This window comes from Equus caballus, chromosome 8 (genome assembly GCF_041296265.1).
Source record: "Equus caballus isolate H_3958 breed thoroughbred chromosome 8, TB-T2T, whole genome shotgun sequence".
In the NCBI taxonomy this organism is placed as follows: domain Eukaryota; kingdom Metazoa; phylum Chordata; class Mammalia; order Perissodactyla; family Equidae; genus Equus; species Equus caballus.
Window position 1 is genome coordinate 83,984,895 of NC_091691.1, and position 25,243 is coordinate 84,010,137.

General features: G+C 40.3%; 1 protein-coding gene across 47 annotated transcripts in view; it reads left to right on the top strand.

Annotated features, from left to right (window-relative positions):
- Positions 1 to 25,243, top strand: part of NEDD4L (NEDD4 like E3 ubiquitin protein ligase) — a 342,466-nt gene that overhangs the window by 269,872 nt on the left and 47,351 nt on the right. For 22 of the 47 annotated variants that reach the window (XM_023647877.2, XM_070275748.1, XM_070275747.1 and 19 more), the window contains 8 exons: positions 6,386 to 6,518; positions 7,610 to 7,786; positions 10,130 to 10,204; positions 11,802 to 11,861; positions 16,834 to 16,965; positions 17,466 to 17,585; positions 18,691 to 18,888; positions 24,297 to 24,374. In XM_023647877.2, the coding sequence (XP_023503645.1) occupies positions 6,386 to 6,518; positions 7,610 to 7,786; positions 10,130 to 10,204; positions 11,802 to 11,861; positions 16,834 to 16,965; positions 17,466 to 17,585; positions 18,691 to 18,888; positions 24,297 to 24,374 (973 nt within the window). The remainder of the gene's footprint in view (positions 1 to 6,385; positions 6,519 to 7,609; positions 7,787 to 10,129; positions 10,205 to 11,801; positions 11,862 to 16,833; positions 16,966 to 17,465; positions 17,586 to 18,690; positions 18,889 to 24,296; positions 24,375 to 25,243) is intronic. The other 25 variants (XM_070275775.1, XM_070275749.1, XM_070275752.1 and 22 more) reach the window with 4 other exon arrangements.

The following is a 25,243-nucleotide window of genomic DNA, read 5'->3' on the forward strand; positions in this document are numbered from 1 at the left end:
TTTCCCATGGAAATAGGAAAGGAAATGGCTTAGTTGATTCTTTTAATTAATTTGTTTTTTACTGTTTCCTTTTGATGAATGACCATAGCTGTTAAAACTATTGTAAGCCATTTTAACTACTCTAGTTATTTGTAGTAAAAAAAAAAAAAATTGGGACCCACCTTGGACTTGGTTACATGTGGTGATCAGAATCTTGGTAGCAATACCCTAAAAAGCACCCATTACCTGCCTTATGTTACACATCCTAAGAAAGGAGTACCTGATAACATAGCACTCTCTCGGGACCAGAGTGTCATGTGACCTCTGTAGAAACGTGACTGCTGGCAGCCCACAAAGAAAGAAATACTGATGGCCGAAACATATATGAAAAATTGTTCATCTTCATTAATAATTATCATGCAGATTGAAGTCTCTTTTGAGGGGATAGATCCATATAAGGGGATAATTGCTACTTTCTCTACCTCACAGAGTTGTGAAACTAATGAGGGAATTCCTGAGAAAATACATCATATGTTTTTTTACACCTACCACCTTTGGTGGCAGTGTCCCAAAGAAGTAACCAAAAGCAAAAGATATAACTTATGCAATGCTGGCTCATCAGTGGTCCAGAAGCAACATAGGAAAAATGCGGTTTTTAATCCAAGTTCAAGTTCACATGTAGTTTAGGGAGAAATCAATGGCATGACTATCCCCATCAGTGAAGTGGTGAGCCAGGAAGGATGTCAGCAGAGCTCTGGGTGGAACTCAAGGAGTGCCTCCTTTCCAGTGGGTGTGACTTCTAGAAAGCAAGAGAAAAACTAGGAAAGGAAAAAGAGTTGTTTCCCCAGTAACCTCTTCAACCTATCTGTACTGTTTGAGAATTTGTGGTTCTTTATCCTTAACTTTATTTGGCTGGGCAGAAGTCTTCCAGCCTTCCAGAACTATTTTAAAGAATTGTTTTAATTCAAGAATAATTTTTTTCATAATTCAGTTTTCACAGAATACTGCAGCATTCTTTGGTGGACAGTTGATAATAAGTGTCTTTATTAAAAGGCTGTATCTGAGGAAATCAGATAGTGAAATGATTACAATGGGCTAAGCGAAGAAATACGACTCTCCTGGTGACTCGCATTTCTTACCCAAGTTACTACAGACTTGTGCCCCAGACTTCAACGCCCTGAAAAATCTTCGTTGACATTGGCTTGCCCTCAGGCTTTTCCTACAAGGTCCTTCTCAACCTTGTCTCCCTCCCGGATTTGTCGCCCACTCAAAAATGTATAGTGCGATCCGTGACTGACCATGCACAGCTGCTCTCTGATTATCTTCTCTCCTTTGTTGACTAGACCCCTCCAGCCCCCAAAACAAAACTAGAATGTACCACCACCCCTGGCTGCCTTTGGGTCTCAGCCTAGTCTACCTTCCTCTGGGGAACCGCACTTCTTCTGTCCAGGTCTCCCTGAAAAGTGTGTACCTCTCTCGTCATGGCATAGAGCACACGATATTCTAGTTGCCTCTTTGAGCAGGAACTGTGCCTTCTTATTCACAGATCTACCCCTAGTGCCTGGTAGGAGCTCAGCAAAATGCCTTTTAACTGAGTGATTGCAGATGAATCACTTCTGAAAATGGTTATAGGCACATGGTTTAGTGGACTGTCAAGGCCAGACATAGGCCTGGATGCAGAGCTTTAGAACTTGTGAAAGTCACCATTGAAGATGCATCAGCCCTCTCAAGTCTGAGGAATAGCTTTTAGAACACCTTGATTTTATTTGATTTATTTTTTTTTTATTGAGTTCGTAATAGTTTGCATCAATGTGGCATTTCAGTTGTACATTATTTCTTGACTGTCGCCACATAACTGCTCCCTTTCACCCCCTGTGCCCACCCCTTCCCCCTTCCTCTGGTAACCACTGAACTGTTTTCTTTGTCCATGTATTTGTTTATTCCACATATGAGTGAAATCATCTGGTGTTTGTCTTTCTCAGACTGGCTTATTTCGCTTAGCATAATTCCCTCTAGGTCCTTCCATGTTATTGCAAATGGGATGAATTTGTCTTCTTTTTCTGGCTGAGTAGCATTCCATTGTGTGTGTGTGTGTGTATGTGTATACACACACTATATCTTCTTTATCCAGTCATTGGGTGACGGGCACTTGGATTGTTTCCATGTCTTGGCTATTGTGAATAGTGCTGCAATGAATGTAGGGGTGCATATGTTACTTTGGATTGTTGATTTCACATTGTTTGGGCAGATGCCCAGTAGTGGGATGGCTGGGTCATATGGTAGTTCTATTTTTGGCTTTTTGAGGAGTCTCCATACTGTTTTCCATAGAGGCTGCACCAGTTTGCATTCCCACCAGCAGTGTATGAGGGTTCCCTTCTCTCCACACCCTCTCCAACATTTGTTCTTTTTAGTCTTAGAGATCATAGCCATTTTAACAGGCGTAAGGTGGTATCTTAGTGTAGTTTTGCTTTGCGTTTCTCTGATGATTAGTGATGTTGAACATCTTTTCATGTGTTTATCGGCCATCTGTATATCTTCTTTGGAAAAATGTCTATCTCCTCTGCCCGTTTTTTGATTGGGTTGTTGGTAAAACACCTTAATTTTAGATTTGTCTTTATCCTATTTTAATGTAAACTAAAGTTTCTATTGTAAAAACTACAATTTTTAAAACATGGTGAAGGAATTGTATTAAGACTGTAAATGAAGATGAACTTGTTAAACTCACTTATTTTAACCCTTTTTATTACCTCTCTTTCTAAAACACTTTTTAGATCTTCTCCGATTTTAGCAACAATTTAATCTTACCTAGATAACTCAGGTCATCATTAGGGTTGCTAATGTATGTGAGTGTAAATAATCTGACACACTGAGCTTAGTTGGCACTGGATTTGATGAATTTATGGTTTTTCTTTATTTGTTTGTATATTTCCCATGACAGTCAAATGAAATATATGTATGTGTGAAATTAATGACTGAAGAAAGTTAAAATAGCCATTTCTCCAATTTTTTCCTTGCCTGCAATAAAATCATTTTTCTGTTTTTTAAAAAAGATAGCATTTCTTTGCAATTCCTCGTTGTGTCTTTTTGTTGTTGTTTTTTTGTTTTTTGGTGAGGAAGATTGGCCCTGGGCTAACAGCTGTTGCCAATCTTCCTTTTTTTCCTCCCCAAAGCCCCAGGAAGTAGTTGTATATCCTAGTTGTAAGTCCTTCTGGTTCTTCTCTGTGGGATGCTGCCACAGCATGACTTGATGAGCAGTGTGTACGTCTGTGCCCAGGATCCAAACCGCAAACCCTGGGCCACCAAAGCAGAGCATGTGAATCCAACCACTACACCACCGGGCTAGCCCCCATTTTTCTGTTTTAATTTGTTAGCTCAAATATTTTCAAATGTTCATCTTCCCACTAGTGACCATTTAAACTTCTAGTCAGTTTCAACAACACTCTCATTCGATTGCTTAATTAAATGCAAAAGGCCTCCCTCATGTGAACATTTTCATTTTATCACTAAAGACCATAAAAGCCCCTGGTTGGAATTTGAAAATCAGAGGTATCTTGCTGCTTTATGCCATTTAGTTGTTTCTAGTTTGCGCTGTTTACTGATTATTTGAGCATGTTGGATAAGGAAGATTGGCATAATTGATTTTAAATGCCTCTTTTTTTAAAATCAGTCCTTCCAGAATGATGGAATTGTATGTACTTCTGAGAGATACAAGATGCAGACATAGTAATACCAAAATCTTTCTCAACCTCTCGCAAGTCCCTGTAACAATCGAAATATGTGTTAGGGCCTGACACATAGTCAGCCCCAAACGTTAGTCACTTGTTCTTGACTGACATTTCAAGTGAAGATTTAAAATTTTGTTGAAACTCTCAGATGTAAGATATTTTTAAGTAAAGCCAGTCATTATAAAGTGAAATTGCTTGCATCCTTAAGAAAAAGGGAAAGAGGGTGGATTAAAGCTTCATTTGCCTTCTTAGACACTACTGGAATATTTTACATATTTCATGAAGGTATTCTGATCATTTTCCTTGTAAGTTTGTTTTCAATTGCTTTTTTATAATCAATGTGTGCTTAAGAATTGAGCATCATAAAGTGACTGCAGCAACATAAAATCATAAAGACAATATTACATTTTCTAACATCCAACAGTGTCATTTTTATTCTATTTTGTTGGTTTCAGAAATTTTATCAGTATACTTGTTTGTTCCTTGATTTTAATGATTTTTTTCTGTGGCCATAATATGTCAGTTTTTCTAAAGGTACCTCTTTTAGCCTTGTTATAGTTTAATGTAACTATAAAATATGCAGAATGTATGTTTCTGTTAGAATTCAAAAGTTTGTTCATTGGGTGTGTAGCTACAGTGAAACTTCATTAATAAAGAGTTTAATAATAAGGAACTGTCCTTTTACTGTGGGTTAAGTGGAAGCCAACCGTCATACTACTCCCTTTAGCAGTAAAGTGAGTAATGTAAAGATTTTTGATGGAAATATTTCAACTATCTCGGAAACTGGCATTAAGGAGACACCTATTTATTTGCAAACAGTGCTGCTAATTGCAAACTATTTACTATTGCAGAGCCCAGCGGGCTGTTTATTGAGTTATAGTATAAGTTAGTTTGAAGGCTATATTAGAAGATTTTAAAACCTATGTTTCAGGAAGAATCTATGATCAGGCCCCTTGATTAATACTGTATTTCAATTAGCCTGAAATAGTATTTTCAAATATTTCCAATATTAACTTGCAACATCATCTTTGTTAACTGAATATACTGTCTTATTGAAAGAGTCTATAAGAGTTTTTTCTGAAAAACATTTTGTCATTTACAATCCTACTCTGAAAGCCTACGAGTGGCATTTCTTCCAAAGGATGATTGCCTATAATTTACTGCAAAAGTTTTCAAGATTGAATGGATGCTTTCAGATCCTGAGTTAAGAGAGTTATACGACCAAAAAATAGAGTATGAAGTCGGAATGTTCTTCAGATCCCAGTTGATTTGGGAGGTTACCGCCTGATGTTTGTGTAAAATTTTTAAAGTAGTTTAATGGGGGAAAATGCAGCATCGTGATTCTAAGATTCTGTCAAAATGAGAGCCAAAGCAGGTGAAAAAAATTCACGTTGGGTCACAAGCGCGCCCCTCCAGATCCTAGCTTTGAGTTTGTACTATTTGATCTTGTAGAGGAGGAAGAGCTATTCCTTTACCCTCTGGGTTCTTCTGATGGGTCTAAGAATTAAATTGACATGAGACAGAATGACAGGAGAAAATCAAAGAAAGTTTAATAACGTATACATGAGAGAAACCCAGGAAAACTGAATAACTCTCCAAAATGGCCAAAGTCACCGGCTTAAATATCATCTTTAGCTAAAGACAAAGAAGGATGTTGGGTGTAGTGGTTTGGGACTTTAAGGGGGAGGAAGGCAATTCACACAGAGATGGAAAAGCAAATGTTTGGTAAACAGATGTTTGCTGGGCCATCTACAAACAAGGGGACCCAAGAGAGAACTTTGATAAAATGGGCTTTGCTAGGTGCCTTCCTGTCTACCACATCTAGAGATACCTGTGGTGATAGCTCCTTCCTGGGACAGGCCTTCTGTCTTAGGTTCTTCCAGGCCAGTTACTGGGGAAGGTCAAACTTTCTTTCTGAGTCTTTGTTCTGAAAAATAGTCAAGGCTTGGGGCCGAAGTGGAACACACCCTGGGTTTCGCCAGTTCAGATCCTGGGCACGGAATATGGCACTGCTCATCAAGCCATGCTGTGCCAGCGGCCCAGATAGCTCAACCAGAGGGACCTGCAGCTAGAGTATACAACTGTCCTGGAGGACTTTGGGGAGAAGAAGGAGGAGGAAAAAAAAAAAAAAGATTGGCAACAGAGATTAGCTCAGGTGCCAATCTTTTTAAAAAAAAAAAAAAAGTCAAGCCAAAGAGAGAGATTTTGGGGCAGCACATTCTGGTCCCCCACATACTCTTTGGTTAACTGTTAATAACCAAAAGTTGCTGCTTTGTCATTGCTGGACTTCTAGAAGGGTCACCACTGACTGGCCGCGAGTGTGAGCCTACACGTCACCTCTCCTTCAAGAGGCCTGAATTGTCACTGGAGCAAATGGATGGAGGACTTTGACTTCTCTTCTCTCTCAACTACTACAGTACATTTTGCAGTTGATGCCTGACAGATGTTCAAAATATTGTGACTGCATTGAAAAACTATTTATTTGATTGGAATGAACCTAGAACTAGACTTCAGCCAAGATATGGTGGAAAAATTCTCATATTTAATGGCCAACTATCTACCAGTGTTTAGCATGAGAGCACTGATGTTTTAGTAGGTGTAGGGTCCTTGGTGAGCATTGGACTGTTGTCAATGCGAGTGATCAATACCTGTTCTCCTGTCTCTCCTCCCCTCGCTGTCAGGGATGTGTCCTCCGAGTCGGACAGTAACATCAGGCAGATCAACCAGGAGGCAGCCCACCGGCGCTTCCGCTCGCGTAGACACATCAGCGAGGACCTGGAGCCAGAGCCCACCGAGGGTGGGGACGGCCCTGAGGTAGGATGTCCCCGCGCTGCCTCCAAACTCTGCGCAGCTCCTTTTTGCCGTGTTCTCCAGGTTGACTCTATGTTGTGATTTCTTTTCTCGATAAATGCTGTCTGAAAAGTAAAGATCATGGTCTCACAGCTAATTGATGATCATTGGGATATTAATTAATTTAGAAAGTGCTTATAAATGCCATGTTTAATGAATGCATATATCTATATCATTACAAAAGAGAATGACATTATTTTTAGTATGGAAATTTTAAACTATTTTCACTTCATAATTTATTTTTCCCCAGAGTCTGACTGTGCCTTACTAAATGGCAACATGGTTATCATATTTGAGCAATTGAATGAGCCCTATAACTTGTTTGGGTTCCAAATGCAAGTGTTTTACTGAGTAGTTTTGACATCATGAAAGAGATTTATTACCAAGAAAATACAAATGTTAATGGTAAATTACTGGGGGGAAAATTAGCAATTACCATAACTTCCATGCTGCCTTAAGAACTCTGTTTACTCAGTAGAAATCCATTATTTTTAGACATTCTGTTAGAGGGAGGATTAGTCCCAAAATGTTCCAGTAATCAAAATTGGAAAAGCAGAATTAATGATTCCCTAAGAAATTCAGTAAAAGTTACTTTATACCACTGTTTAATTACAGCTTATAGCATCTCTGCTGTTTTCATTATGAGTCCTCAGCACTTAGAGTGAAAAAATCCATGAAAATCATGAATGAGTTCCTGAGAATATTTTTTAACCCATGCATGTAGTAACAAGTGCTGTAAGTCAGTCACTGCTCAGAGAGGTGGTATTCTGAAGTGCTAAAAGCACAGCTTCTGGACCAGGCTTCCTTGGTTCAAGTCCTAGCCCTGCCACTTCTTAGCTCTGTTACCTTGGGCAGGTTACTGTCTGTGCCTCAGTTTCCTCCTGTGTTAATTAGGGTAGTAGGCACATCTTCCTCGTGGTTATTGAGAAGACTGTGTGCCTCCTGAGTGCTCAGTAGAGGTCAGTTGCAGTTACCCTAATGGTTATTGTTGTTGGAGAGGGCAAGAGAGGATCCCTCGTTCCTAGTGTTTACTGCAGCATCTCGTTCCTTGACAGCCTTGGGAGACCATTTCAGAAGAAGTGAATATCACTGGAGACTCCCTCAGTCTGTCACTGCCCCCACCGCCAGCCTCCCCAGTGTCTCGGACCAGCCCTCAGGAGCTGTCTGAGGAACTGAGCAGAAGGCTTCAGATCACTCCAGATTCCAACGGGGAGCAGTTCGGCTCTTTGATTGTAAGTAATAGTCTTGTTGGAATGAGTAGTTGAGCAAATATCTTATCATTTTTTGTTGCTTTAAGTGAAACTTGTATGTAAATAATGACCAAGGGTCTTCCAGCTGCCAGATAAGTCTGCCATTTTCCAAAGTTCCTCCTTCCCTAGGAGAAGCATGACTGTAGCAAAATTAGCCGAAGCAGGTGAGAATCTTTTCTTGATTTATAAAGAACTCAAAAGAATAAGAGTCCTTGACTTCTATAATTATCAGCTTTAACCTTGTAGGATTTCTTTTCCCAGCCAAAGCCTCATAAATAGTGCCATCATCACAAAGGTGGTACTTTACACTGGGGCCTAGGAGACGCTGGGCCTCCTAATCAGTCCTCTTAAGTCATAGTCTGCATGCCTTATCGTTCTCATCTCACAGGTGAAGGCAGGATGTTTAAGGGACCCATCCAAGACAAGGGTGGAATGGGAGATAGACGACACCTACTAAGTCCCAGATGACGAATCCTTGAGAAAGTTGTGAAATTATGACACTGACCTCAGGGTAACATTTGAATTTGGGTTCTCAACCGTCAGGAAGGCTCTTTCTAGAAGCTTCAGATGGGCCTAAGCCCCGATGAGAAGCAGCAGAATCAGCCATGAAGACCTCCATGTTTGACAATACAAAACTATGCAGAAAAAGCCCATAGAAAGTTCCTGCTTGTGTATAAATTTGAGAACAAATGCAGTTTCAGTGTTGCTTGAGAATTTGAACTTGATGTAATATAGTAAATGATGGTACTCACTCCACTGGAAATGGCACTCTAGAAAAATAGTCATTATTAAAACCCTATCAAATGAAAATGGATAGGAGGACTGCATAAAATGTAAAAGCAGGTAAGTACTCACAAAACTGTTACTCCTTCAGTTAATGGTGTTTTTATTTAAAAAGACACCATTGACCCAGATTGTATGAGTTGCAGTTACTCATACAATACTCAGTTAATGTGATTTTATGTTAAAATTCTGCAAATGTTTTTCAGAAAGAGAAATACCACTGAGATGAAAATTTAGTACTAAAGGGGCAGGAAAAGAGTCTGCATATTATGGGGTATTTGAATTGGTAAACTATTGCTATAGAAGCAACATAAGCAATGAAGCCATATATTTAAAACCTATAAAAGGAAGTAAATACTGCAAGAACCGTGACAGTTGTACACCTTTAGTCTACCGGGTGAAAAATCATGATTTTCTTCAGCATTAATATTAAGCTAGCATCCCTGGTTATTTGTAATGGGAGCTCCTGCATTTAATTAGTCAAGGCACATAAAATATCTTTGATATAAGTGCAAGTGTCAGTATTATTTTAATACCGTTTTGAATCTGGTTGAACTATTAAATAAGAGTGCCTAAGAAAGAGAAGAACAGGGGACTCGTCTCCAGTTTTGCTTGTCAGGGTCACTCTGTAGTCAAGGACAGTATCATGAACTTTTACTCAAGAATGAATCCTGTGTGCTGACCATTGTGGAAAGACATGAATAGCACCCCATCGCCACTACAGAGTCTTTCTTTGACCGTATCCTGTTTTACTTATCATTGCACAATATTAACAATGAGTAAATGCTATAAACTTGTCCCATAGGGACTGATTAGACCCCTGGCTTTTGTGCGTGTGACCTGCTCCTGTTCTCTGAGTGGATCTGTTAAGCTTTTATGTAAAACCATATAGATTAATAACAAACAAGTGAGAGGAACATTATACATTCCACACTAGATTTCTTTAGATTAGCCTCATTATTTGCCCTCATTCCTCTTTTGTATGACTTCAACTCCATTCAGAAGCAAAAATTATAAATACCTGACCCTTCAGAAGTAGCACAAAATTATGTTTGAGTTCCTCTGGGCATAGAATCCAACTGACTCTTTGTCAATGGTAATAATATTCAATAATGTGTAATAACCATATGTCAGTATTTCTTCCTCTCTTCACATCGCACTAGATTTACCCAGAGTTTGCATCTCAAAGCAGACCACGAGACTTCAGGCTTATTTCCGTTCTTAGAGCAGCACTGGAGTGTTTCAGTGGCGTGTTGAGTCTCCCTTCCTGTTTTGGCCGCCTCCTCTTATTTTTGCTGTTATTTCTAACTAAGGACCAATCAGAATCCCAGTCTGCTTAAAACAGTAAAGAGTGAAAATGGAAGATTTCTTGCCTCCTTAAAGGATTATTCTCTCTCTACTCTGAAAAGATGGTGTTTCATTTAATTAACTTGTAATATCAAAGGGTGGTGAATAGGTTTGAGTGATACATTTTTGGAGCCAGTGAAGCTTGTTTCTAAGAATACGTTTTCTTGATGCTTCATGTCCTTTCCTCTCCTTCAGCAAAGAGAGCCCTCCTCGAGGTTGAGGTCGTGCAGTGTCACTGACGCGGTTGCGGAGCAGGCTCATCTCCCCCCGGTAACCCACGTTCATTTCCGGTCATCACTTCGCTCTTTTGGCTTTTGTGAAAAATCATCTGGGCTACTGAGGAAGAGTTTTTCCTGTGCAAATCCATTCACCGTGTAAATGAGACTTAAAATTTCCTAAAAATTAGCCCAAGGAAAGTGGACTTCCAATATAAAGAGTTATTGCCACCAAAGTCTCTGAAATGCTAAAAACTTTATCGCTTTGGTTGTCCACCCAAATTAATACCAATTCTGATGTGCTTACTTGAGTTTAACTACTTCACTAAAAGCATACGTTAATAATGCCATTTTTTTTTTTTTAGCTTCATTTAGTCGCTAAAGCTGTGCTCTGGTGACTTGTATCTTAAGAACATATTGAATCCCTTTAAACAGGAAGAACTCTTCTGGGTTGTCAGTGTGTATTCCTTTCCATTACTGATGGTTTAAACTCTTAACCCACAAAGTCTCTGTACCTTCTCTTAAAGGCAGCTCTCCTGACTAAGGAATTAGCTATAATTTGTTCCCACTCTCACAGTTTTCATAACTAGCAACAAATATGGAAGTGTGAGAGGTGTTTAATAATATAGGACATATATAAAAATGAACCTTCAAATTGGAAGGCAGACCAGAAATGCCTTGGGAGAAGTTTGGTGTACGCATTGAAAATAAGAAACTTTATGTAAATTTGTTTCCTCTTTGGAGAAGAAAATATTATGTGGTTTTTAGATGTTCAATTTGATGTTGAACCTTGACCACTTGTTTTAGTACTACAAATCTTTGATCATTTTTAGCACTAATACTTTATTACGTGTGACATGTAAGGAAAAAAAGCTATACTTACAGTTTTTGAAATCACAGAGTCTTGCCTATGATGTACATTTTTGCTCGGTTGAAAGGATATTTTTTGCCTAGCCTTTTCTCTGTGTTTAGATGAATTAATGAAGTACAGTAGTCAACTGAGCAATCAAAATAATAGATTCAGTTGTGGCTTACTTCGAATGGGCTAGTTGATAAGAGGCTTGACAAGAGTGTCCTTTCTGAGATGGTTTCAGTACGGGCCTCCCCCCAAAAAACAGAACAATCAGCTGTGTGGTGGGATCCTCCTCAATCTAATGATTCTGTAATTTTGCTTGATGACTTAATGGCACTTTCTCTCCTTTTCAAAATCAGTTTCAATTTTATTTGCCAAAGAGCTCGCTTTCCTGGAAACTGATGATTCCTCCCTCTTATATTCTATGAAGCGGTCAACTCACTGATCACCAGTGGCCTCTTACTTGATTTTTTAGTTTGGCAGATATAAGAATCTGCTAATTATTTAACAGCAGGGGTGAAACCGTAGTGATTTTCAAGTTTTTTTTTTGGATAAGACATCTCACATTATTGAAGTTGTGAATTCATTGTTTACCAAAATCCCGGGTGGGAGGGTAATCACATGCCTCTTTTTCTTCTGGTCGTCAGTGGTTGCTCAGCTTTATTTGGACAGGGTGGATTTCAAGGATTCTGATTCATGTCACCTGCCTTGCTGGCTGCAACAGCAATGATCCCTGAATCAGTAAGCAGTGGGTGGCCACCCCAAGTGCATTTCACTGATGTAAATTATTATTTAACAGCCCAGTGCCCCAGCTAGGAGAGCACGTTCATCAACTGTCTCGGGTGGTGAGGAGCCAACGGTAATGAAACTCTTGATCAGACATTAATGGCAAAACCGTGAATTGGTTTAAATATTGCATATGTTTCTTATTTTAAACTGATTGTTCAAACGTACTGATGAAAACTGAGCACTTTCAGTCTCATAGTTTTATTAGGAATACTGTCAAGCTTTGGTTAAGTACATTCAATTTGACCAATTAGAATGTATTTTTGCCTTTTAGTATTTGTACTTCTGATAAGCTTTTCCTATTTGAGACAATACTTGGGTAAATTAATTTGGTTGGAAGAGAATCAGGGAAGGCCCAGGAATTGCATGCAGTTGTGCATGTGGATTCTGAGTTGTGCACAGGGCCAGCCTCGCTCGTGCGTTTCCTGTACCACATTTTAAACACTGGGTTATATTTTCTCTGTCATGAGCACGAATCAGTGACCTTGCTCTGCTACCAGGGCCTCTACTCACAGGAATGATCAAGTCTTCATAGACTTCAAGGGGAAAAAGGGGGGAACATATTTAAGAAGTTGAAAAGGTCTAGAAAAAATGGTGTTTCTCTAAGCCAAGTATATGTTATTATTCATTACTTTAAACAATTTCTAGTACTTGTGTTTGTGGGTAACTTGGGTTTGACTGTGTATCTTAATTGCCTGTTTTTTACTTGATCCCTAAACCGGGCCAGCTTATAGGTTCTGCTTTGAGCTGCTATAGCTATTTCAAGACTATTCCTTATTGTTTCAGCTTTGTTATGTATGTTATAACTGCTTATTACTTGAGAATACCTTTAAATACATATCCGATTGCTGATTTTCTGCAGGATGTTGATAATTTAAAGGAACAATTTAGTTATAGTTAGAATTTAATGCTCAGCATTGTACACAGGAACATCAAATTGGCAATTAGCGAAAATCAGCCTAGTTTAAGATATTGAGCTGCAGCAATTCCTGTGAAAGTCGGGTGTTGGGTGGGCTAGGTTCAGCCTCCAGTAGAATTCAAAAAATTCCAAATAAACTAGCATGTTTCCTACTGTGCACTAGAAATTTCTATGGGAGAAGGGCTGTGAGGGAGGGAGGCACAGTCATTTCATGAAATAATTTTAGTAGAATTCAGTGCTATAAGTATCCTCTGTATGAGTATCCTCTGTCGTCCATTTTTGCATTTATTGGCCTTGGGACCTGCTGTTAGTATTGGAGTGTTGTGATGGCTGTGATATGAAATGACGGGATAAATGGAATTAGGGTAGTACGGGTTCTGTGGTGAGAGTGACCTGGCAGGACAAAATGATCCATCTGAGTGAGACCCCTGTGGACCTCGCCACTGCCCTTTCCTTCTTGCCAGTACTCTCCCGTCCCCTACCAATGAATTAAAGATAGAGGAGTTTGGTTTTATTTTTTATTTTTAAAGACTGAGTAATGGTGGTTCTTAAGTGTTTTACCTCCTCTCATGCTTTCTATGTACCTGGTAATCTTTCAACCTACAATAAGCCAACTTGTTTTATGGCTGCGATGGACATATAGGTAGGTTTGAAAGTGTCGCATGTGTTTCTTTTCCACCCTCACCACCCCTTGTCATGAGTGCCCTTTATTCTCTCTTTTCCAGTTCCGTCTCCTACCATGTTTTTTCTCCTCCTCTACACACTCTCATGCCCCTCTCCATGTCCACCCCACACTGAAGTCCACCATCTCGTCCTGGAGCAACCCTGGGATACATCGTCTCACTCCTTCCTCTGTGCTTTCACTAACACATGTGTGTGTGCACATACACACACTCATAGGAAAGTGGGATCTGACATACTTATTACGTACACCTTGATCTTTTTCACTCACAGTCATTCCTCTGGGACATGTTAATAATTATGTAATATTCAGTGATATGAATGCACCACAATTTATATAACTTGCCCACATTGATGAGCATTCAACCTCCCTCTCCCCCGCATCCTCAGATAGCTCTCTTTCCATGGTAGTGCTTTTATTTGTGTAGTATAACGAACAAGCCCCAATTCCCGCCTGCGGAGCCACAGCCCTTTGATTTACAACAGATACATACATGCTGGTGTCACTTTCCAGCTGGCTAAGCAAGAGCCCTCTCTGTCAGATAAAATGAGAGGGACGGCACAGCACAGTCCTTTGGTCTTTGCTGTATATTGCCTAAAAATATGCTGAGGTAACAGTGTGGCAGGGTTTAAGCGATTCTTGGAGAATCTATGATAGTGCCAAACTGTTTATCATCTTTAAAAGCATATTGAGGGCACAAAGGGGGAAGTGGTGTACCCACAACATGACTAACAATAATGTACAACTGAAATCTCACAAGGTTGTAATCTATCATAATCTTAATTTAAAAAAAAAACCTTCAAAAAAAAGCATACTGAAACTTTTACAGTTTAAAGATAATTGAGTTCATTTAATGAAATAGATGGAGCCACTGTGAAGTTAAATGGCTATTTGGCATTGTGAAATGCAGTAGCATATTCAGATGAAAAGCTGTGAAATGTTAAGTTGACTAGCAGTTTTTAGCTTATCTTTTGATTAATTAACTTGTTTGAGGGTAGTGTTCAACGTACATGTGCACGAACACACACACACATGCACACACAGTAGAATCTGCGTTTGGCTCCAGAGCTGGGCCACTTCTGTGGTCTGTCTCTGGAAGCCTGGTGCTGCCTCCTCCCCAGCCGTGCGTGGTGGGAGGCAGTGTTTTGAGTCACGAATGCAATCATCAGCACAGGTTGTTCTCCACTGTCATTTGGAAAGAAATCTATGAAGAAACATTTTAATAACACCATCTCACATAAATGCAACTAGATTATAGGTTGCCAACTCAATTCTTAATAGAAGGTAGAATGAACATTTTAATCAAATTCAGTGTTCTCTACCACACTCCTAGTTTTCCATAAACTGATCAGTCCTATTAATGTGGATCTATGAAGGTAACCTGGTTGCTGGAAGCCATGCAGATTTCGAATTCAATTCTGAGATTATCCATGACATTTCTAAGTTATTCTAGTTTATCAGTCTTCTCATAAATTTCCTTTCCAAACATGCTCTAACTGTAAAACTATCCTTAAGGTTTCTAGAACGGAGTTTTCTGAGGGCAAATCTAATTACCTCTCCCAGAAAACTCAACAGGGAGGAGAAGCAGCAGCAAATTCCATTTAGCCAAAACATCAATGGTCATCATATAAACAACAGTAGGTCAAAGCTTGATAGCACATACTTTGCCAAAAACAGGGCTTGACCAGTAATTTAGGTTACAACTTGGGTTCTAACTTAGTTCAGCAGAGTCCATTTTTCTAGGGCCCGGGTGAAAAGTAGCCTGGAAATAGCTCCTTTGTGTTGGTGCCGCAGCTCGAGACCGAGGAAGGAAGGAGCTTCCAGCTGTAGACAGGTTCATCTGTCTTTGATGCTCGCTGAAAAATCAAGTCTGCATCTTGGTGTTTCTTCCGCTCTTGTTGTACCCCCACACCTAAATCCAGGACACGATACAATCAGAGTCTTAGAATTACCAATATGGGACCTTTGGGACTTTATCTGGAAAAATATCAAGGAAATAGTTGCTGCAGTTTTCACAGAAAGGTTCTTTTACACATAATCTTGCCTGGTAACCATGTTTTAGAAATAACCATTGAGGCAGTTCCTGCATGACCTCAATTAGTTTTCCTCTGGAATGTGCTGTTGAGCTCATGAAGTAGAATATTGAGCCTTGTCAACTGAAGTCCCCCAAATTTTACGTGGCAGCATCCTTGGTCATGCTTTCCAAATCAGGGTTCTACAGGGAACTGGCGGACCCTCCACCTGTGACACTCTTTGCCAAGGCACGTTGTTGGTAGTGACCAAGAAAGATGGCATGAGCCCAGGGAAGTTTGGCTGAGACATTTACATCCTCAGCCTAATAACGAGACAACTATACCTGGTCAAACATCTGGAGGTTCAGAAGATCCTAATTAGGGAAGACGGGTATCCAAAAAGAAGTGCTTCCTTTTGTAACCTCATGTAAGAGATTGTTCCTGATGTTTGGCTTCTTGTTTCGGAGTCCCCCACTCTTAGAGTAGCACCCTTTTCCCAGTTACAAGTCTTACATGCAGCATCCGTACCTCCAGAACTTCGGAGGATAGCACTGACCTCAAACGTCCATCTCCTGCCTGCATGAGTCATTGAAACATCCTTGCTACTCCACCCAGACTGCTGCTTACAAGCAGAAGTGTCTCAGGAATCCTTTTGTGCTCTGATTTGGACCAGCCAAGTATAGTCACTCTATACTGGACGTGTCTCCAAACCCAGAAACTGCCTGTGCTTCATTCATCCTTTAAAGAGACAAAGTTCCTATGTGTGGACGGGGTAAATACAGCCTCAGTTATCAGGGTCTTTGGGAATTCTGACCTCAGATTGCCAGGCGACTTCCTGAGCTGGGGCAGTTGAGATGTCCTGGTCTGTCCTCTTGATTATGTGCTACTGGTATGAATGCAGGTCTTCTAGAGAAAAGACTGGGGTTTTTTCCCCCCTGAAAGCTGTAATGCACAGGCCATAAGCTGATAAAGAATTTAAGAATAAGCTAGAAGAGCATCCCTGTGGCAGCCATATTGAGGGAAAAAATATTCAGAGCCTTCCTCTTATAGATGGTAACATTTGACAGTTTGAAATAACTTTTTCTATGTGGTTTGATAGTAAAACTTAGTATCTATTTTAGTTACTAAATTTTACATATTTTTCTCTTTCCTTACGATCACGTTAGCCAAAACCCTTTGTGTTTAAGCCTTCAGGGCTTTAGAACTGACTTCTGTAAGACTTTGGACCCCATAGCTGTGCAGGGTTTATTTCATAGTAGATTTGAAGCTATTGGAAATCTGTTGCTGTTTTCCAGACACTAATGTTTTTGGTACAAATAAAATTAACTAACTTTGTCTAGAACAAATAATTCTCTGGGTGTACATTACTTTATTAAACTGATCAGTAAACAAATGCAAGATATTAAATAATGATGATTTCTTACGCAAACAGCCGTCAGTGGCCTATGTACATACCACGCCGGGCCTACCTTCAGGCTGGGAAGAAAGAAAAGATGCTAAGGGACGTACATACTATGTCAATCATAACAATCGAACCACAACTTGGACTCGACCTATCATGCAGGTACGCAGATCGCCATACAGCTTAAAATCACAGGCACTAGAAGCTGAAATGCACATGAGCCTCGTTTTCTGATGTTTACATATTGTTCTGAAGAACTCATGTTAAAGAAAGTTTTTCTCACAAAGAAAATGCGTTACTTTAGGTATTATATTTGCCTAAGGAAGAATTTGATCCCCAAATCAGTCTATCCCTAGGTACATTTTTAAAATGTGACATGAAAGATATTTCCGAATTAAGAGCCTGTTACAGTAGCTTCTCTGCCAACCCCCTCTTTTTTCTGAGGCTGGTTTTTATGCCAGGCTAGTGATTCATTTTTATTTCCTTTGAATGCATTTCCCCATCCTTGCCCCCATTATTATGTTTAATCATTTCCTCCATGCTTTAAATAGGCCAGACCTCTTATTATTGCTGGCTGTGTTGTTGTTTGGGTCCACACTCCTAATCACACACACACAAGGAGATCCTCATATGAAGCTAACTTGTTTTTGCCTCCAAAATAGCTTGCAGAAGATGGTGCATCTGGATCCGCCACAAACAGTAACAACCATCTAATCGAGCCTCAGATCCGCCGGCCTCGTAGCCTCAGTTCGCCAACTGTAACTTTATCTGCCCCTCTGGAGGTGAGAAGGCTACCTCATCTAACTGGGGTCACATCTGTCCTGTGACTTCTCATTCTCTCTTCTCTCTTAACTTGGACTTCAGTCTTGCCGCCACCTTGCTCTCTCTGATCAGTCGTGTGTTCGTGGTGAAGGGTGTTCTTGTGCAGACTTACTGCGTGCTTCTCTGTTCCGCCCAGTTCACATCCCTGGACTCTCTCACCTGATTCTCATTCTCATTTGGCTGAGGCCATGGTGACTTGTGCTGGACATGGGCATCTCTTTTCAGAACTTTCTCCATTCTTGTTGTGTTTTGCTCCTTATTGCCTGCTACCTCATTAGGCTTGCATAATAACTCCTTCAAATACCAATGCTTATATTGAGTTTTAAAACATAGCTGTTGCTTTGATCATTTTTTTCCTTTTGACTGTAGGGTCTTTCATTGTATGAGCATACGTGTTTCTGATGCGTATCTGCATCTCTAAATCATTGCTGGGCATTTGCTTGTGCTCTCTCGTGTGTGTGTGGCTTTAGTGCCATCCCTTAACGTTATAAATGTCAGAGAGTTAGAGAAGCCAGAGAGTAAATGTCTGAAGTTCTAAATGTGACTGTGTCTTAGAGATAGCTGTGGGTTTCCCCATGCCCTGGGTTTCAGATGCTAGAAGTGGGAATGGATAGTATCTCTTCCTGGCTGTGATATAAATGTCATGGGTAACAGCTATGCAATTCCAGGTGCTTGTCTCCGTTGATAAGGTATTTCTTTGTGTGCTCTAAAAATTGCCAATCTATTCTTCATTAGACTGTGAGCTCATTCAGAGCAGGGGCATGTATTTCTCCACCCTCTGTAAAATCTCCATCCATGATGCTCACGATAAAAGAATATTTTTGGTATGTACTGAGTAGCTATCAAAGGATGGTGATTATAAGTACTTAATGTTGTTTCCTTAACCAACAGAAAAACTTTAAAACTAGATTGATTTAGAAGTAAAAGAATGACAGAAACAGGTGTTTTAGGCACTTCCCCCTTGTCCCTCTCCAAAGGAGGAGCATTGCCTGATAACCCAGGTACATTTTGACACATCTGGTATAGCACATGGTAAGAGTTCTAATGCTCATTATTATTCCTTAGGGTGCCAAGGACTCACCCATCCGTCGGGCTGTGAAAGACACCCTTTCCAATCCACAGTCCCCACAGCCATCACCTTACAACTCCCCCAAACCACAACACAAAGTCACTCAGAGCTTCCTGCCACCCGGCTGGGAAATGAGGATAGCGCCAAACGGCCGGCCCTTCTTCATTGACCATAATACAAAGACTACAACATGGGTAAGGTTGCTGCTTTTATTTGGCTCCGTTTTCATCATGAGGTCTGGCATTAATTCCTTATTTCCTTCCTCAGTATTCATTGTTCTTGTAGAGAAATTTCTGACGCGGACATGTGTCCCCAGAGGGTCTCCTCAGCCCACATCTAGACTCTGCATGTATGGGCTGGTGGCACTGGGTGACTTATAGGTACAGGCTTATGGCCATCTGGTATTGGTGCCGAGGGGATGCGTTTTCTTCATAGCACTCCTGGCAAGCTCTGGTTTTGACAATTTACCATATTTGGAAAAAAGGTGGTTCTCCATGTTGCTAGGATTTCGTGTTACTGCTTCACATCTCATGGTGCTGTCATTTTATTAGGAATTTTCATCTTTTTTTCCGAAGAATTTTTTTCAGTTTCTTTTTGCGTTTTTATTGACATTACCCCTTTTTATTTGATTTGTCCTTTTAGTTTTTAGTATTCTCATCAGATTAGCATTTTACACACTTCTGTGCTACATTTCATATCTTTAATTGTGGGTTAGGAGATATACTGAAAGACTTTAGTTGTAAATTTGATAGCTCTTTTTTGTGAACATTTTGTCAAAATTGGTTTCTCTTATCATGCCACTCTTCTGTGTGCCCCTGAATCATACATGAAAAGGAACCTGTGTGTTGCATTAACTTGGGCGAGATGAGGTTAGTCAGAGGTGCATATGCTTATCTTTATGTTCCTCTGTTGGTTCTTCATTTCTTGAGCTGAATCAGCGGTGGCTTATATAACACAGTGTATAGTTCTTTTAAAAGTCAGTGGTATTTTTCTACTCTGTGATCTCTAGACCTATGATTAAACTGAAATTGGTTCTCTTGTTTCTATTTCGGATACTGCAGAAGGTCTTTCTTCCTGTCCCTTATATCCCCCATCCAATTGTCTGGGTACAGAGTTTCACTCAGTCCTTTCAGCAGCTGTGCTGCTTGCTTAGCACTGATACTCTGTGAAAGCTCATTGACTTTTGGCGATTGTCATTGGTCCTAGCTCTTTGGTTTGGACCAGCAGTGAACACATGCTTTAAATTCCCATTTCTAGTGAAGACACCAAGTGTGTCCAGTTGATAGAACAGCAGTATTGTGTTAAGGAGGAGGCTTGGACCAAAGTGACCAAGACTGTCATTTACGCTTTGCCCATGGTGTCATGTCAATTCAGTCTCTTAAGAATTGGACTAGGTGGCCTAGAGGGCTCTCTCTCCAAACACCTGTGGATCATGGTGCAACATGTTTCCACAAGGACATTCTCTGCAGGACTGTGCCTTTTATTGTAGGACATTTAACATCCTGAGCTCCTGCCACTGAATGCTAATAGGCACCATTCCTCCCCCCACCCCCATCACAGTGATAACCAGAAATGCCCCCCACATTTCCAAACACCTTAGTGAGGGACATTCTACAAGTTATTCCTGTGTTGAAGTAAAGGAATAGCCTGCTAAGAGAATTTATCATTTAGATCCAGTGACACACATTTGGTAAACTCTTAACCTCTTCTGAGGTCTTTGTTTGACTTACCTTTTAGTCTGAAGATAATATTACAGGTTTGTGGGCAAGTTGAGAGTAAGAGATAGACAGCTCTTTGGAAAATGGAGTAATAGAGATTGGTTTTTAGGTCCTTTTTGCGCCTTGACATAGAACCTGTGGCTGCCTTGCTAGTGTCCGCATTTCTACTTATTACAGCATTGCTGTGATTTCAGATCTTCAGCCAGAAATGGGAGCTCCAGAAATAGGGGGTAAATATTATAAAAGTAGATGGATTAGTGTATGGAGCCACTGTGGCTTGCCAACATAAGCTATGATTTTAGTAATTTGAACTAGCTTAGTAATCAAATCCCCTAACCTTTTCGCAGCCTTTCACGCCACAACTGCAGTGTAATTGCAGCTGGGCAAATTTTATTTTAAATAGCACCAGCTTTATTTATTGCCTGCATCGTTGCTGAATGAAACGCAGTTTGAATTTCCAGTTGTCCCTTTCTACAGATACTTCTTCTTGACTCATTTACTAGTTTAAAATTTTAATTTGTTAAGACAACATTTTGTTGCTGCTGCTGCTGTCGAAAATCCTTAAGGTAACAACTGGAAATTCCGCAAGTTACTACCCTTCTTCACTAAACTCAGATGTGCTGACACAGCTGCGTTCTCCCTGCCAAACAGAGGCCTCCGCAGAATCCTCCCCCTGGAAGGCACCCTCCAAATTGCCTGTTTGTTTTGACAAAAGATGGAGGGGCGGAGGGAACTATAAAGATAATTTTCACCTTAAAATCTGTTTTGCGTTGGTTTGGGGTTTGCTTTGTTTGTTTTTTAACAGAGGGAGAGAACAGCGTAGCTATTCTTAGGTTTGAGCAGTATAATAGAAAAAGGAAGAAAAACTGGTAGGACAGGTTAAGCATAATGAAAATAGTCTTCTTTTCCCCATCACCCTATATACTCTTGATTCCTGCACTAACTAGGAGCATGAAAAGATTCAGGCCAGCATTTCCCATGTATACATTAACAGAGGAAAATTCTCTTTGAAGTCTATTTATAAAACACAGCCTTTCACACACACAAAGAATGGAGGCAGTATGCCAGCAGTCTATCTGGAATTAAGTCTGACCACATCCAGTGAGTGTCACGTTGTTCCCACCTGGGTCAGGCAGGCCATGGATGCGTGCTGGAGGCCACCAGGTGACTGAGGAGAGATTACAAGAGGCCTTCAGCTTGCCCGTTCCTTCTGCTAAGCCAGCAGCTCAAAGCATGTGTGTAAAGAGTATATTCATGTCTTTTATAGAACAAAGCATGGGCTTATTTTTGTAGCAAGAAGGATTATACCTTAATTAAGTTTCAGGTTTGTTTTCTACTCAGGTCCAAACTAATAAAACTCAGTGCAGCCCAGGCACAGTTGTTGATGTCTTCCAGGATGGGAAAAGCACAGCTGTTTTTTTAACAAGCCAGCGTTCCCATATTTTCTATATTTTTAAATGATTCTGCTAGGAAGCCTTCTTTTTTTATGATGTTGATCTTTGCCTTCTGTTTAAAAACCGTGTCAACTGTATTGAGGGGAAGCAATTGTGAAATACTGAAATAATTGTGAAATAGTGAAAAAGAATGCTCTTACTATGCTGAGAATAGGGAGAAAACAACCAGCTGTGTTTTGCATATTTTATTCATTTATATTCATATCATTTGAGACTTCATGGTATTCCAACTTCCTGTCAGCCCTAAAGTTATCATGACTCATGCTGGGCTGTGGCTGCCCTCTGTCTGCTCCATCAGCTTGGGGGGGCCTGCCTCCTCAGTTGTTCAGGGGATCCATTGGGAGGGTGGGTTCAGAAGTGCCCACTAGACTTAGCCCTCAGAGCTTGATTCATGGCAGCTGCTACCATTATTTTGATTTTGATTTGTATAATAAAGTAATATGACCCGTAAGGGCCTCCAGCCTTCACATTCTATGAATTCTGGGTTTCCATGCAAGGCCATTTTAGCAGACCTGTGAAACTGAGTTTACTTTATACTTCATGCCCCCCACCCCCAGCCCCCACCCCCTTGGCACTTTTCTTTAATTTCAGCTGCTTCGTTTTTTTTTGTTTTTTTTTTTTAATCACCAGCTTTTTACCAAGAGAGCTGCTTATCTTTTCACAGTGGCCTGTGTGTGTGATTCCAAGACATGGCTACCCTCTCCTGGAGCGTCTGGAAGCCCCTGTCCTCTTCCGTGTCACAGCAGTCTTGGGCTTTCTCTAATCCTAGCGTGGCCAGTGGCTGTGGGGGCCCAGGGACCCCCTTGGCTGTGGCATTACCTGGTCCAGCTCAGAGTTGGCATTGGGAGGGTAGCTTTTGTGGAGTTTGGTGTTCTAAATTGTACCTCTGTCCAGAATTAACCTATCACAGATGTTTACCAGATTATCAGCTTCTGGGACCTTGCAAATCTGAAATCTACTTAGTATATCTGTGTACACTGTATGTGTTCCACTATAATACAGAATACTAGACTGATTTTATGCTTCTGATTACCCTTTAAAAAATGTATTAGTGAGGTTCAAGGTCAATACCCATCATAAACTGCTAGTGTGATTTATTTCTTCAATTAAAAGTTTGCTATAGTTAACAGAAAGCAAAGGTTGAGTTAATTTTTTGATGTTTTTTTTTTTTATTCTTCCCAGTTCCAAAAATCTGTCACTTTGTTATAATCCAGTAATACTAAGTTTATACTGTTGACTTGGGAAATTTTTTTCTAGCAGCTCTATTGAGATAAAATTCATGTCATACAGTTTAGTCATTTAAAATATACAATTGAATAATTTTTATACTGTTGAACAAAGATGTGCAACCATCACATTAATCAACTTTAGAACATTTTCATCACCCCCAAAGGAAACCCCATACCCAAAACTCACAAAGTGAATTTTTATTATTTTCCAAGGTTTGTACCAATTTTACAGCAACAAAGGTTTTAATATAATTGGAATAAAGAGTGGGGTTTTTTAAGGTTAATTCTAAAGGGTTTTTTTTTTTAGAGTTTTTTCCTAATCCTAGGCTTATTTAGCTGACAGTGTGTTACTGTAAGTTTTATCATTTGCTTCCTAATCATCGGAGTTTAAAATATGAATTTTCTAAGTTGCATTTTAATTGGGTCTATATGAGAGAAAGGCAGCTCCCAGACTCTGGGTCAGAACCTATGGGCAAGTTCTCGTTCACTCTGAAACTCAGCTTCCTCATCCAAAGAAGCAGAAATCATGTGCCCAGCCTCCTAACAGGGGACTTGCAAGATCGTATGTCTAACTGTTCTTTGTAAATTATAAAGCATGACCCAAGATGTCAGAGTACATATTTCTCTTTTGTCGGTTCTCTCTGGTATCTTATGAACCATATCGCTTAAGAGAAATCTTTTACAGACTTTTAAGTATTAAGACATAAATGAGAATCTAATCTGCACAACTTGGTCAAGAACCTCGGTAAGAAAAGTTCCATAGTAGGGATATGACTTTATATGATAAAGCTGGCTGACTGTGGGGCAGGACATGACTTGACAGTCAGACCAGATTTAGATTCTCTGCTCTAGGTCAAGAAAGAGTGGACGGGAGCAGCAGGAAGCTCCAGTGCTGAGGGCAGGGCTCGCTGCCCTCACCCAGAACTCAGGATCCAGAGGGAGGTTTACAGACCGCTGTCCACACTCCCTCTCCGTGGAGCAGAGCCTGGTCTTCGCCGGCACCCTCCATTCTGGTTTCCATAGTAACATCACTGCTGGGTCCCTCTTCCTCTTCACCTGCTCAGAGTCTTAGGGAAATGGTTAATCTTTTACTTAAATATTCTTATTCTCCTACAACACACAATTCCAGAAGGGGAGGAGCCAGTAACTGCACACAGAGAGTCACTTTTAACATCTTTTGCCTTTTACATTTTTCTTACAGGAAGATCCACGCCTGAAATTTCCAGTACACATGCGATCAAAGGCATCTTTAAACCCCAATGACCTTGGCCCTCTTCCTGTGAGTACACTGGAGACATATGGACAATCTGAAAATGTTTATTCATTCATCTGCCCCATGTTGATGGAGAAGCCCTGTGGGCCTTCTCTTTCGTTAGGCTTTTTGGGTCCCATTGGTCTGCAATTTCTTAATAGAATTGGGTGTATGACTGAATTCTGGTAGTACATACAGTTCATACAACACCTAGTACTTGTGCAAGAGCTTTCTGAATTGCTAGCTGCTAGTGGAAGGCAGACCTTGTAACTAGGGTGTAGGAGGCATTCTCAACCTGTGACAGTTTAAGCAGCATATATTTATTCTGTAACTCGGCAACCACACAGTTCCATCCATATAGCTCATTTGGTCATTGGAGCAAAAATATTAAAAATAGTGGGAGAAAAAGGAATAAATAATCACAGAAGGTTCCTGTAAGTCACTTAGTCTACAGATATTTTAAGTTTTCCTCCCTCGTTGACGACCACTTATAAATCTAACTTTTTATCAGTTTGTTCTCTTTTGGGGCCTGAGTGGGAGTTGAGCTGTTTACTCCAAATGGGATTTTGAATGAAACTTTCACCTTGCATCCTCCTCGACCCACCCCCCAATAAAAAAGCCTTACAGGAGCAGGCATGTGGGGGGGCTCTAAGACTATTTTAGAATGGAAGTGTGCTGGGGGGTTTATGGTTTTTGTCCAAGTGTAAGAACCTTTCTGTTGCCTGGCATATGGTATATTTTGGCTAAATTTGAAGCTAGAAAGGTTAGGGTCCAGTCTTCATTCATCAGGTTATGCAAATATCCCTCACTCTCCAAATCTGTTTGGTTCCTGGGTTTAGATGGAAAGAGCCCAGAGAGTGTCTGGAGATTGAGTTTAGAAAGTGAAAGTGTGTGTG